This window comes from Pteropus vampyrus, unplaced genomic scaffold (assembly GCF_000151845.1).
Source record: "Pteropus vampyrus isolate Shadow unplaced genomic scaffold, Pvam_2.0 Scaffold37, whole genome shotgun sequence".
Taxonomy (NCBI): Eukaryota; Metazoa; Chordata; class Mammalia; order Chiroptera; family Pteropodidae; genus Pteropus; species Pteropus vampyrus.
In genome coordinates this window covers 8,060,670-8,075,513 of record NW_011888818.1, presented here as the reverse complement: position 1 = coordinate 8,075,513, position 14,844 = coordinate 8,060,670, and the positions used below count along the sequence as shown (strand labels likewise).

The 14,844-nt window shown below is 31.9% G+C and overlaps 1 protein-coding gene across 1 annotated transcript in view; it reads right to left on the bottom strand.

Moving 5' to 3' along the window:
• Positions 1-2,187: 2,187 nt before the first annotated feature.
• Positions 2,188-14,844, bottom strand: part of SLC16A7 (solute carrier family 16 member 7) — a 30,798-nt gene continuing 18,141 nt past the window's right edge. Inside the window, exons 2-4 of the mRNA XM_011358177.1 lie at positions 9,479-9,622; positions 5,554-6,366; positions 2,188-2,456 (exon numbers count right to left, since the gene is read on the bottom strand). Coding sequence (XP_011356479.1) covers positions 2,188-2,456; positions 5,554-6,366; positions 9,479-9,622 — 1,226 coding nt within the window. The remainder of the gene's footprint in view (positions 2,457-5,553; positions 6,367-9,478; positions 9,623-14,844) is intronic.

Genomic DNA, 14,844 nt, shown 5'->3' with positions numbered 1-14,844 from the left:
CCTAAAACCCTACCATAATTACTTTGCTGTTTTCTCCCCCAGGGGTCTGATATCTATATTAACTTAAATGTATTCAAGACATTTTGGGGGAATGTTTAAGATTGGAGAGCTACTACATGATTTATGATGTTGAATTTCTTATGACGAGTCAACGATTGAATACAAAAGCACTAATAATATGAAAATAGCTCATTCCAGATTCAAGATTGGGTGAAATTAAATTAAAAACAGCCATATACTGCCACATTTCCCTGATTAATTTACATGTGGTATTGGCACATATTGTTTTACTTAATATTTTAGAAATCCAAATACCTCTTCATATGCAAAAAGTAAATGTTAATGAAATATGAAATTTTATATAGCTTCCTAAATATGAGCCACTTGCTTGAACAGTGCATAAATTTTACAAATCAAATCTTTAATATTAACTATCACAAAAGCTTGATATCCAGGTACAATCTTACAGCAAATAAGAATATCACTTGCCTCAACTACAATAAAAAAAAAAAGAATGGCAAATTCCTTTAGACATCTTAAGAGTGATATTGCTTCAATACAAGCACTAAATGTTTTTTAGTAATCATAATCATAATTGAAACTTCAGATTTGTAGATGTAAATATTTATGTTAGCCATAGTGCACAATTTCTTTCTTGTTTAAAAGCCCTTTATTAGTCAAAATGATATTTATAGTTCTGAATGCACACAACTATCATATGCCTCTGTATTAAAGAGTGATTCAGAGTCCCAGATGTTTTCACATAGTTATGAATACGAGAAACTGCTAAATTAACCTGGGTTGCAGTATTGAAAGCTTCTTGCTTGGTATCACAAATATATACCAAGCCACAGACAACTTCCAGTTCTAGAAGCCTCTTTTAACAATCTCTTGGTTTAGTTATGTTCACAGGCACCTGGAAATCCTATTAGTAGAAGGCAGAATTTTCAAGTGCTACCATTCCTATGACGTGAGGCATTTTCAGTAGCTGAGTAAAAAGCCAATTTGTAGTTTCTACTTTTTGCTTTCACGTTTTGAGGAAGGGAGGTAAATGAGAATGTTTATAGGGCTCATTGAAAGCACCTCCCACTCTAAGTCAGCTTTACCTAGAGGGATTACTCATAAGAGTAACCTCCTAATCACCACTATGTGTTGGGAAAAAATGGAATTTGGCCTGTCTATAAGCCTCTCTACTGGGATTCCAGTTGATTCTACTTTGATATCTCAATATGAAAATGAGTCTGATAGAGTTCTGGTTGGAAAAAAAAACAAAAACCCTGGTTATTACTTTCTGGATTACTAACAAAAATCCTTTTTAAAATCAATAGTCATAGCTTATTGCTTGGAGCTATTTAGGCTTTTAATTTAATTTACATATTAGGTAAAAATCCTGAAAATTATTTGAGGGTTCTAGTCTCTAGCACTAAGTACTAATAGCCCCCTCAAAGAAATCATGTGCATGGATTAATCAAATCTAACAGTGCTTATAAATAATGGTTAAAAATAGAGTTTCTTCTTTTCTTCAATTTTATTTTATATTTTGAGCTGCTTTTTTTAGTTTTATTTTCAAATCAAGATCACCCCATTTTCACTCATATCCTTATCTTTAAAATCCACATTGTAAAGTAGTATACTGATATAATGCATTTCTTTTTTTTCTTCATGGATTTTTTTGAACTTGTCTTTTGTTCTCCAGATGCTGTGTATGTTTGTGTGTATATATGTGTGCGCATGCACCGGCATACACATACATGCGTGTGTGGGGAAATTAATTTTTCTTTAATTCCAATTCACACTTTAATAGCAAAAAAATGAAATATGGAGAGCGTACTCTTATAAGATTAAACATAATTCTTATAATTATTTAAACCAGGGGTTTGAAATTCAAATCTCTATAACCAAGACTGGAAGTTACTGGAGGACTTTAAAATTATTTTTAACTGCCACAACCAGAGTCTTGTATAGAAATAAACCCATTGCATGGATTCTTTATATACATAATCTCAAAATTTAACTTCTCAAAAAAATTTTTAAAAGAAAACATTTAAAATCTGCCATTGAGAAAAATCTCATCTCCATCCTTAATTGTAACATCTTATTTCAACTAAAAATATCTCCAATATTCTGAAAAAAAAAGAAGTGCTCCTAAGGAAGTCATAAACACTGAAATCAGAGATGGGATTCTTGTTATATCTTAGTTTCTCTTTCTGAGCTCTTACTCCTTGATCTCTTATTTTTGACACTAACAACAGAGTGTTTAGATCTGCTCAAAGATTCAGATTCTCTGGACTCAAGCTTATGCATTCTCTTCCTTGCTTCTTCCAACTTCTTTTCCTTTGCAAGCAATCTATAGTTTATAGCATTGCCAATGAGCAACCACAAACTTGATAGGAACACAATAGCTCCACACCCCATATACAAGTATTTATATTCTCCAGTTTCATCCACCAATTTACCTAAGAGACAAAAAAAGCATTTTTTAAGATAGCACAATAAAAAAAGCCATAAATGATAAAACTTTCAAATAAGTTCTTCCACAAAGTATGTACTTATTTCTTATGTAAGTTAATATTAAATGAGACTTTAACAAAGAAAAAATATTCCAGATTATGACGTCTATATATGCAAATAAAGGCACGTATGAATGGGCACACGCAGCATTATATTACCAGTACAGGAAAATCCTTGAAAATTATTACCATCTCTCAATAAAAATGTACAAGCAAGACAAAATATGTATATATGTTTTTGGGTATATAGTCATAAATACATACATGTGTGAGGTATATTTTTTATATCCATACATGTAGAAATAGATACACTTATCTATCTGTTTACAACATATACATTGAGACTGCTTCATTTCCATGCTTCTTATCTTTTCAATAAAGAAGGAAACATTACATTCTTTAGGAAAGACCCAAAGGCTTTATAAAGTTCTTGACAGAGCATAATGTTTACTAAATGCTTTTTCTATGATCAGCACTAGGCTAAACACTTTATTTGCAATATCTCATCTAATCCTACAAGAGCACTGTGAGGCAATCTGACCATAGGAAGAGAGGCATACTGAGTGGCAGAATCTAGACTCTAACTAAGGTCTGTCTGAATCTCACATTCTTAATTGCACTGTAAAATAGCTTCACCAAACCTCTTGGTTAAGTGTTATGTCACTTTTTGGGCCAATCATAGTTTTTTATTTTATTTTTTTTTAACTTTACCTGAATCTAAATTATTAAGACCAAACTAACCAGAAAGAAAATATTTATTCCATTTGATTATTAAAACATTGAAACAATTAGCCTGGTGTTATATAATCTGAAGGTTTACTGACTTTATAAAATATTTCAGTTTACAGTCTTGCTTATACAGGCATTTAACTGTTAACAATAATTATTATCAACAAAATTTAGTGTATACAAATATATATTGTTTGTCATATGTGTATTCCAGGTGATTCTGATATAGACTTATTTGTTTATTCATAATCTTTATCATTATAACTAAAATCTAGTCAGTGGCTCAGTATTAAATTTAGCTACTTGTAAAATCTATTTGAACAAAGTTACTTGTTTTAAACATTAGATAAATGGTGAAATAGGCTTATTTAAGTATGACATATATAAGCATAACAAAAACTGTATAACTTAATTTTTCATTCTAACCTTAAGTCAAATATTCCTATTCATTCAATGATTGTTATACTTCTAAGTAATAACTATTTGTTCTATTGCCCCATCAGAGTTAGTGTCACTTTGGGCTGCCATATCAACATACTTTCTAAAGGTTTTGAGAGTTTTTCATCATCATCGAGAAACCATATATGATTTCCAGAACTTCAGTTCTTTGTAAGTGTAGCAGTGACGGTTTGGGCTGAAAAAGATTAAAATAAAAATCATGTTGTCCCTATCTTTCACTGTTCTACTAACAAGAGTAGTAGGAGCAGCAGCAACTGTTTAAGAAGTAATTTCAATGATACTCATTCATTCAAAAGTATTTAGTGAGTACCTACAATGTACCAGACACCACTCGAGCAGATACCAGATGCTATAGGGAAGAAGCCTGTCTAAAAGTCATGGAGTGTCAGGGGTAACAGGAGGCAGAAATAAGACAAAACAAAAAAATAGATATATTATGGCTAAAGTCTGAGAGCTTCATCAGGGAGCTGCAAATCAATTACTGCCATTGCCACCACTGGTACAATAATTTGGCAATATTAATGCAATAAGCATTTAAGGATACTAAAATTGATATAAATATTATTAATACAAGTTCTCAGCACAAGTAGAAAGAGCCAATTCTGATTCCATGACCTGAGACGATATTTTTTTCATCCCACCATGTCTGGTGAAATACAAATTTCTCTGTTGATATCAAGAATTTTTATGTGAATGAACAGCCTTCTAAAACCCATTCAGTAAAACTACTTCTGTATGGAAAGATAGGCCCATTGTACTTAGATAATGAAATCAGTTGGCTGATAAATAAGATCTACTGGCTTTTGCTCTTTTTGAAAATTGTTTTGGTGCCATGGTATATCCACATTGAGAGATATACCATTCAAAACATCTGTGCTAGTTAACATGACAACCATGGTGAATAGAAAATAGACAACTACAGAACTCATTTCTGACCAAGTGAAAAACAAACATGAATTTTTCCACTTTAAAAATGATTCTTTACTGTCATATAGGAAGTAATTTATAAATTTACATTTAGCCTGGCAGTTACTGTGACCACTAGGGGGCAGGCCAGGAGTCTAAATGAATACCTGTTTAGTATACAGTGATTACTGGAAAAGACTGGCCCACAAAGAGGATTAATATTTATAACATTAAAGACTAAACAGTCTTAATTTCAAAAATGAACTTACACATGTGTCTTTACTTAGTCTCCTTCCTGGGTTATTTAGCACAGAAACTTTTGCAGGCATCAATGAAAAAATTTCAGATTTTAAAATTTAAAGGTAGTCTTCATAATTTATAAATAGTGAATGTAAGTATGTGACCAAAAAAATGACCTTAAATGATCTCCCTTTATTCTTACATTCCATATGTATATAGATATTCCTATCGGTGATATTATAAAAGTATTCCTTTCTTAGGCATGTAACGAGTTCCATATTAAGATAACCAATGTATTCCAATAAGAAAATAGATCCTGAACTTTTGAGATAATTATTTTAAAATTTTGATTCATTTTAATGTAAACAGAAGAGAAATTTATTCACCAATGATAAAATAAAAAGTAACATTTTATTTTTATACTTTAAAAAGCATCAAACAACTGATAAAGGTAAAAACCTGAAAATTATACTACTAATGGTCAAACTTAAATTCTTAAATTCATAGGTTCAGGCTCTGAAACAAATTAAGGTCTAAAATCAACTAATTATAAAGTTTAAAAATACATAATAAAACCTCAAATTAACACACCCGCAGTCTTTCAGGCTATTAGTATTCGTTATTACAAACCACATTATATACTACAAAGTCTCAGTTAATGGCTATTGATTTTATACTTGTTGCTTTCCCTGATAAGAAATATTCTTACCAGCAAGAGGAGGGCCAAGAAGAACTGGGCAACACTCTACTACTGTGACGAGACCCACAGCACTGGAAAATCTTTGAGCACCAACAAGGTCCATGAGAGTTTCAAAGAGAACACTGCTAACACTGCCAAATCCAAGGCCAAAAAATACAGCATAAAGCACCAGGCTTGTGTAATCCTCTGCCAATGGGCACAAGAGATGACACACTCCAGTGAACATAATTGCAAAACTGAAAAAGTACTGGATGCGGGGTCGAACAAGTGAGGAGTTTGCAATAAAACCTCCAGCAGGTCTAGCAAACATATCAACAAAAGCCATAATAGACAGCAGGAGAGCTGCAGAATACTCATCAATCCCTTTGTCTTTAGCATATGGAGCCAGAAAAATAATGGGGGCAAAAAACCCTAGAAACAAAATGACATTTCCAGATAAATATATCAAAAATCCCCTATGCTTGAAAAGGGAGAAATCTAAATACTTATTAATTATTTCCCATGTCGATTTCTTCTTACGGCTTTTCTTCACACCTGGTTGAAGAACTCTTGCACTGATCTTATTTTTGGACTTAGTTTGTTTAGGTCCAATGGGTCTCATGAGAGACCCAGCCACACAGGCATTCAAGAGTATAGCTCCCAAAATCAAGAAGCTTCCTTTCCAGCCATAAGTATTATAAAGAAACTGATTGAAAGGAGCTAAAGTACTTAAAAAAACAGGACTTCCTGCCATGGCGAGTCCATTCGCCATGGGTCGTTTTTTACAGAAGTATTTGCCAATGATTGTTAAGGCAGGTTGCAGGTTGAAGGCAAGACCTAAACCTGAAAGAAAAAAAGAAACAATAGAAAAACATAAACACATTATGCCACTCTCAAAAGAAATGACTCTTCAAAATGTACATTTAAGTGGGTAAGGCAGAACAGAAACGCAACAGCAGGTAGTGATTTTTGTTAATTATAGATATCAATAGGACAGCACCTAAACACAAGGTTCTCATAACTGGACACTCGATATGCATGACAGTTTCATATTGCTTTCATTAAAACACAAAAATAAAACCAAGAATTACTGATGTTTCAATAATCAGAGAATAGATTGAAGCTAGGACAAAGTTATTATTTCTTAATTTCAATCACTTAATTCCACAGATATATTAATTTCTATTTACATATATATGTACATATATATGTGTGTATATATATATATAAGATTTCTAATATATATATGTATATATATATACATATATATATTAGATTTCTTTTCCTTTTGGGAAACTCTGCATTTAAAATGTTAATACTTTCTTTTCAGAGTTGAATAGACTAAAAACTTTGTCACTTATAAACAATCTTAGGTCTCCCCAGAGATATTTCTTCAAAATCATGCAAATGATAAAAAAAGTGATAAATTCATGCCATTAATTTCATAGTCTACATCCCTTACATTCCACATTTCATGATATAGATGCACATATGTGTTAAATAAAAAGTAAATAATTTCTTGGCTTGAAACATATTCTTATTTGAGAGATTAAAGGTTAATGTTTATAGAAGTCAAAAATTCACACTGTTGAGGGAACTCCTTGGCAGTGCTAAGTATAGCCTTTGAAAAATGAGTTACTTCTTAGCTTGCCAAGGTACTATTTAGCAATAGTAATGAATAAGTTTGTTTAAAAAGTACATAAAATTGAATTATATAAACTACTTCTCTTTCCTCTTTAGCCTAGGTCTTATTCTATATTATTTTAGGTGCTATAGAAGTAGGAATTCTTTTGCATTTACCAATTTATGTAAATCGAGACAGTATTGTAAAGTGGTTAAGTATTTAGATTCTAGGACATTCAGTTCTGAGTACAAATACTTATAAGCAAACATTTAATATGAGTATTTTCTATGATTAGGAGGGTCCCTAGCAGCTGACTATAAAGAACCAAGAACATACTTTGGAGAGTAACAACAGGGCAGTATGATCTCTGATTCTACCTCAGTTATACCTATGAGACATACAGAATAAGTATAATTAGATCCAACTTAAAAATAAAGAAAAACTGACTAGCCTATGGTTAGCAGCTGGTAAGTAGAAGAACCAAAATTAAAACTCAGGAATTGTGTTTTGAATTGTGTTTTGAAATTGTGTTTTAAGTTTCCTTATCTTCTATCTCCCGCTCCTTCCACCTGGTTCTATCACCTGGAATTTTTCCTTCAGATGTTAATCTAAGTTCTCCTTAGGAGATGTCAACCATCTATTTCCTATTCTGGCATGGCAAAACAAATATGAGATTTGAAATCAAAAGATCTAAGTCTGTCTCAACTACTTACCTACTAGGCAAAACACTTAGACTTCTTAAGCTTTAATTCCCTCAATAACAAAAATAAGAGTTTGCCAAAATCAACTAAATTCTAGAACTATAAGATGTTACACAATGACACTGTGATTATTATTATTTGTAACATTTATTTAAAATTAACAAAATGTTGGGCACTCTGTTAAGTACCATATATTAATTTTTTACATTAATCATTCCAATGACTCCCAAAGGAGCTATCATCTTCCCCATTTTAAAGACAAAGAGACTGAGACATAAAGAGGTTCATTTACCCATGATCGCACAGCTAATATGTACTGAGTCAGGTTTAAAAACAAGACCTATCTGATTTCAGATAACAAAAAGTATTGGCTAATAATGACGTAAGATAAATCCCTTAAAACTGTCTTTAATGGTTGACTCTAAAAGTGCCAAAGCCTTCAATACTCAAAGGAATGGAACTGAAGTTGGAATAATGTATAATGCTGCTGATATTTGTGGTACAGTGATATCAAAATCATCTTTTTCCTAATACATCTACTTGTAGGCCCAGGCTAACTTTATGGTTAAATTCAATATGTAGTATTTCTGCACAAAAGAAGGTATTCTCTCCACTATGACAATTCTTAGATATAATATGACTCTCATTTACAAAAGTTGTTTCAACCATATCAAAAATAAAGAGAGTCGTGGAAAGGTAAAGAGAAAGATTGTCACATTACTATGACTGCAGGCTTTAATACATCTAATTTTTTTTCATCAAATGATACATAAGTACATAAGGTTAGACTGATCTAAAACTGATAAAAAGGGAAACATATTTACTTTTTTATCTGTGGGCATAAGAAAACGATTCAAACTCTTTATATTTTGAAGTCTAATTTTTCTTAAAACTGAATAGAGATTTGTTTGATTCAATTTATTATTGAGGATAATAAAAATAGTGTTTTCCAAATGTACATATTCAGGCCAATGTGAGTCCAGAGACATGATGCATGAGAAACAATTGTAATCAAATGACAGTATGTCTTTCTAAAGTATTTGCGTTTAATGGCAATTGTGCCTTACAGAGCTTTTAAACAGAATGCTTTAGGTAAGGACAATAAGGGATACCAACTTGTATTGGTATCCCATATAGTGAGAACGCAGACACTGATAATTCTGTTGTTAAAGTTTAATCAGTGCATCTGGAAAATATCTTTTTGCCACCATTTTTAAACTTTTAAAAGTGATATATATGTCAGATACTCTAAGGAGCAATAAGTAATAAAAAATAAATTTTTTAAAACGAAGCTATTTCTATGTCACAGAGTGTCCATAAAACCATCATACTGGTCGAAGAATAAAGGGTAAAACAGTAAAAACAGACCAAAGTTGTTTTGTTTTTGACATTTATATCATTGCACATTACATATCTGATAACTTGTTTTTTTCCATTTCTTGAAATGAGTTTGACTGAACATTCCATAGCTAGTATTTCAATGTACTAGATGAAAATAATTTAAGGTTGCATCTGACATAAAAAGGAAATGCAATGAAAACAATAAAAACATTCCGTTGTTCATGCTTCTTACAGAGTTTTGAAAACAACCTAAATGTTAAGAAGATAATAAGCTGAAAACAAAACTTACCTCCAATGAATCCGATAGTGAGGTAAAGCTCTAATACGCTGGTACTGAAAGAGGCAGAGACCATTCCCAAGCAGCATAACACACCTCCTACCATCACCACGGGACGGCTACCGTATTTATTCACCAAAATACTGCTTATGGGACCTGCGGTAGAGAGGAGATGAAGAAATATTCAGTTGCTGGGTCATTTATTTATTTTAAACATTTGCTAATTTTGAAAGCTGAGAAAGCACATTTAATGATCAAAAAAATAGTAGTTCACATAGAATATAATGAAGACTTTTCGATACTTTCCAATCAGTTTGACTGGTTATTTTTAAATACATATATTTGTATGTATATATATATGTGTGTGTGTATATATATATATATGTATATATATATTCATGTAAAATAATAAATTAGAAGTGTTTAACAGATAGTTTATTATGGCCATTCAACTTCTGATGGAAAAGTTTTTCAACAAGGCATAGCTAAACAGTCTAAATATCTCAAGTGCAGGTAAATTTATGTAACAAAAATTAAAGGATTATATAAATGACTTGTATGTTAGAATTTTATTTTTTAGAATAATGTGTGTGTGCACAAATACACGTACATGCCCTTAACTAGAGTTCAAATTTTTTTATTACAAAACATTTTTTTCTTTTATGATTTTTCTTTAGTATTATATTTCTTTGATTCTAAGACATCGGTTGTTTCTCTTTTTTTCTTATATTAGAAATAAAGATGTCTCACTCTTGATGGTCTCTTAACAATCTCTTCATCAGGTGGCAGTCATAGGTAGTAATGTAGCTATCATTGCCTATGCATGCTGAATTTGGTTGTTATTTCTGTGGTTTGGGTGGACAATGGCAATATCTCCCATTTCAATCAAACCATTTGAGGCTCATTTGAAAAAACAACATGAAATTCTCATTGTCTGAAAATAGTCTGTTGACACATTCTGTTAAGGTCAAGAAAGTACCAACCTCAAATTTACAGAATGGATGCAGTAGTTTAGATGGAATTACCAGAGAAAACGGTGGATCTCTCAATTAAAATACACATCCTCATCAGTGAAGAGAACAATTTCTGTGTGAAACGTGAACACTGAGACTTTAGACTCCACTAATTTAGAAGAGCCAGATACTGAGTGGGAAGAAGTTTTTGAAATGCTTTAATATTTTTAATGTATCTTTTCCGATGCATATGTTCATATGAAATATTCATAAATGATTAAAATGATTAAAACAATCTGTTTACATCTAGAAAAGCTCTTTTGATAATTAAAGTTCTAAATATTTACTGATTATTTAGATTAATTACAACAGTCTCTTCTCTCAGTATCATAGATATCACATATACTATTTTCTATGTGGTGCCTGGATAACTAACAAATGAGTTAACTGATTACTATATTTTATAAATGTGTCTTTCCAAAATGTGTAAACTGAAAATGGAAGATAGGCTATGCATCACAACTAAAACTGTAGTGTATGGAAAGTAATTATATCTATAGATTAGGATAATCATATTGAGGCTTTCTTCCATTATTGTGATTAATTAGGGTAGCTACTAAAAATGTCTAGAAGTGTTAGCATTTGGTTTTTTGTTTGTTTTTTGAGGAGGCTTTGATAATATCTACATTGGGATGAGTCAAGATGCAGTCAAAGTTCTAATTTTAAAAAATATTTTAAGTTATATACTTTAAATGATATAAGGGATATAGTTACACAATTCATCTATAATCTTTTCTCTAGTTTAAAAAAGACATACTTTTATAAGTGATTATTCAGAAATAATCAAAGCTTCTTATCCTTTAATATTACATACTTATATTATAAAATATAAAATATTTCTACTTTGTAATAGTTGATCAAAATTACAATTATGATATAAAATGAAATGTACTTATTTTATAAAGAATCTCTAAATGCTTAATATTATCTTGAAGAGGCATCTAACATTAGGTGTAAAACACAACACCATCCATTGCCCCTCCCCATCCTATAAGCAGTTTGATTTACTGTATTAACAAGACATAAAATTTCAAAAAAAATAAATCCTCATCAAACGAGATTTTTATTAAACATGAGCTAGCTTCACAGGTATCCCTTTTTGATGAGTCATAGGCCTAATCATTCTGAGCTCATTCATTCATTTATTTATTTATTTATTCGATCTTTTCAGAACTTTTTACTCAGCATGTGTTTTCAAAGTAATCATGATGTTTAATCATTAGTTATGTCAAAAAAGAAAATTCTCTACCTGCTGAGAGTTATATCTGAGCCCATATCTAAGCTGAGCAGTTACTGTTCATCAAAATTCTTTGTTCTATTTGCTTGTCGAGCAGTTATAAGAAAATGATGTGCAAGAATAATGTTGCATTTCCGAAAAATTCCCGAAAGTATCAGAATGTATCTAAATCAGACTATCTACCCGCTAATTTATTTTGATCCTATTTTCCAATCTAAGAATTTTTAGTGTCAAGTATAACGATCATGTTCATGCTAGCTATGGAGTTGTAAAGGAGAGCATTATCACAGAGCAGTGTAAGGATCCCAATACTGTCACCCATATTTCAGTTACTTCTTTGTCTTCTAAAAGCTACTTCTGTCTTTTGTGTGTGGCTCCACAACACTTAGCAAAAGATTATGTATTCTGCCAAGGAAGCTTCTATGAATCTCTTACAAATTAAGAGTTTGCCCACTCTTAAAACTGTTAGACTTGTAGCTGGTAACACACAGAAACAAAACATTTACTCTCCTTTTTATTCATTTGAATCTTATTCATACATTCTATTCTAAGATCTATGAAAGTAGCTGTCACATATACTATTATTATTCAACATTTATTGAGGTATTACTTTCTGCAGGCAGTGTGCTAAGAATTATACAGGCATCACTGCATGTGATTTTCATGGCAATCCGATGATATAATTGCTTAATTAAAGCTATTAACAGTTGATAAAACAGAGGTGTGCTAAGTGTTTAGATAACTTATTCAAGATCACATCAGTATAAGTGGTAGAATGTGGATATGAGCCCAGGGTCATCTGATTACAAAACTTGTATTTTTAACTGTTATGCAGAAAAGTGTCAGCACAGCAAGGGCTAAGATTGCCATCTATAAAAAGGCCTGCTTTCAAGGTTGGCTCTTGGCTGGTATCTGGGAACTTGGATTTCAGAAGTGTTCTCACCATTCCCTAACTGATAAGAGTGGGCTCATCACGCCTAAAATGTTTTTCAATGTGTTTATGCTAAATATCTGCTTTCTTTCTGGGAGTCTGGAATTTTGGTACATGCCAGACAGAGAATGTCTAGGTGACCAGCAACACAACAGAAACCTTAAGCAGTGAGTCTCTAATGAGCTTCCTGGTTAGAAAACACTCCACACATTCTGACACAACTAATTGCTAAAAGAATTAAGCCCATCCTTTGTGATTCCACTAGGAGAAGACCCTTGGAAGTTTGTGACTGGTTTCCTTTGTACTTTGCCCCATGTGCTTTTTCCTCCCCTGATATTGTTTTGCATCTTTTCATTGTAATAAATCATAGCCATGAAAAAGACATTGAGTCTTGTGAATCTTCCTAGCAAAGCATCAAACCTGGGTATGATGATGGGGTCTCTGAATACTATATCTCTCCTACTGCTAATTTTGAGTTTTGCAAAGAATAGTTATAAACAGATGGTTTTTTGTTAATATTTTTTTAAATGTATGACCTACACACACACACACACACACACACACACACACACACACACACGGTCTATTGTTTTGTATATTGTTCTGTTCTGTAGACATAAACTCATAGTGCTTGTTTTAATTTCTTTTATATATTGCATGAGTACATATTACATGCCATGAGAAAATTTGGAGAGTATGTTATATAATAAACATTTCATAAAATATATTTGATCAATCTAAAACCATAAATTGCAATTGACTATCAATTTGAGCTACACAAAATTTTTTATGCATAGCATAAACACTAACAGAAGAAACGATAAACTGCTATAATTTATTTTTATTTGCTTTATTTCCAATTTGTATATGTAGTATCCTATCAAATCAAATGATAAAAAGCAGTAGTGCAGGACTAGGACTAAGCTGTTTGCAATTTCAGAAATTTATCTGTGTTTACTAGTTTTGTTTTTGTTTTTTTTTTACTAACAGAGACTTTCTAAATTTGAAATATTTTACAAAGAGATTTTTTGAATTTGAAAACTGTTGCTATTTAAAGTGGGCCAGAGAGTGGGACTGTCTTCATTAACTGCTTGTTTGCCTGAGGTCTATCTCTGCACTGAAGTAGCAATTGGAAATCTGCCTGGTTTCTCTCTCCCTATGACCTCTCTTTATTTAAATTGAGCAAAAACATGAGGGAAGAGTCCCTGACAGTTAGGAAGCAGCTATTGCATTTGCTTCTAGGCAAGATGACAACATAAATGTTACCCAGGTAAATCGTCAGCATGTTGCTCAGTAAGTGTTCTAGTTTAACTTACTAGAGCTGCTCCAGTGCCACAAAAGATGAACCTTTATGTCAGCTGAAGACACTCATGCTGTACTCATTCAGCATTCAACTAATATATTAAGTACATAAAGGTTTTGAGTCAGTGGCTTGAGTAGTTGTAGAAATCAAGAAAGGGATCGATTAACATGCTAGGTATACTTGGTGCATAACAGGGACAGTGCGTACCGGGAGGTGACATGGTCTACAAACTTATCTTTGCATCTCTGCTTGAGATGTTCTCTCCTTTATATGTAAACAGTTTATTTGTCTCATACCCAGGTTTCCGCAGATAGATTGACTCAGATCGCTTACCATTCCAATAGATGAAGCTATCAAACTTTAATGAGGTATTAAATACTATTTTGAAAATACACCTATAAAACTAAAGCTCATTTTCCATGCTTTCTATATTAAACTGGCATCTTGTCAAAATTTTTTAATACAGATCAAATGATTTGAAAGTGATCCTTCTCTACAGTTAAGGACAGAAATGCCAACTTCTTTTGTGTTGGTTATATTATTCTCATTTGGGAGAGACGTTTTCACTTCTTTAAGGCTGGCACAATGGCTACATAATAATAAAAATAACATTTCTTAAGGACTTGGCAGATTTCTAAGCTCTTCACATTATAAAATCACACTTAATCTTTACAACCCCTCTAAAAGTTGGCACTATTTCTTCATTCCCATTTTATATATAAGGAACCTGAGGTGCAAAGTATTAAGTATTGCTCAAGCACTCTAACTGCCTATGGTAGCTATGTATACTCCTTTGAAGAGTTATTTCTCCCAGGAGGAAGGATTAAATCTCTTTTACATGCATGATGTTCATTTTTTAAAATAAAAATTTACATTTAATATTACATTGTACAA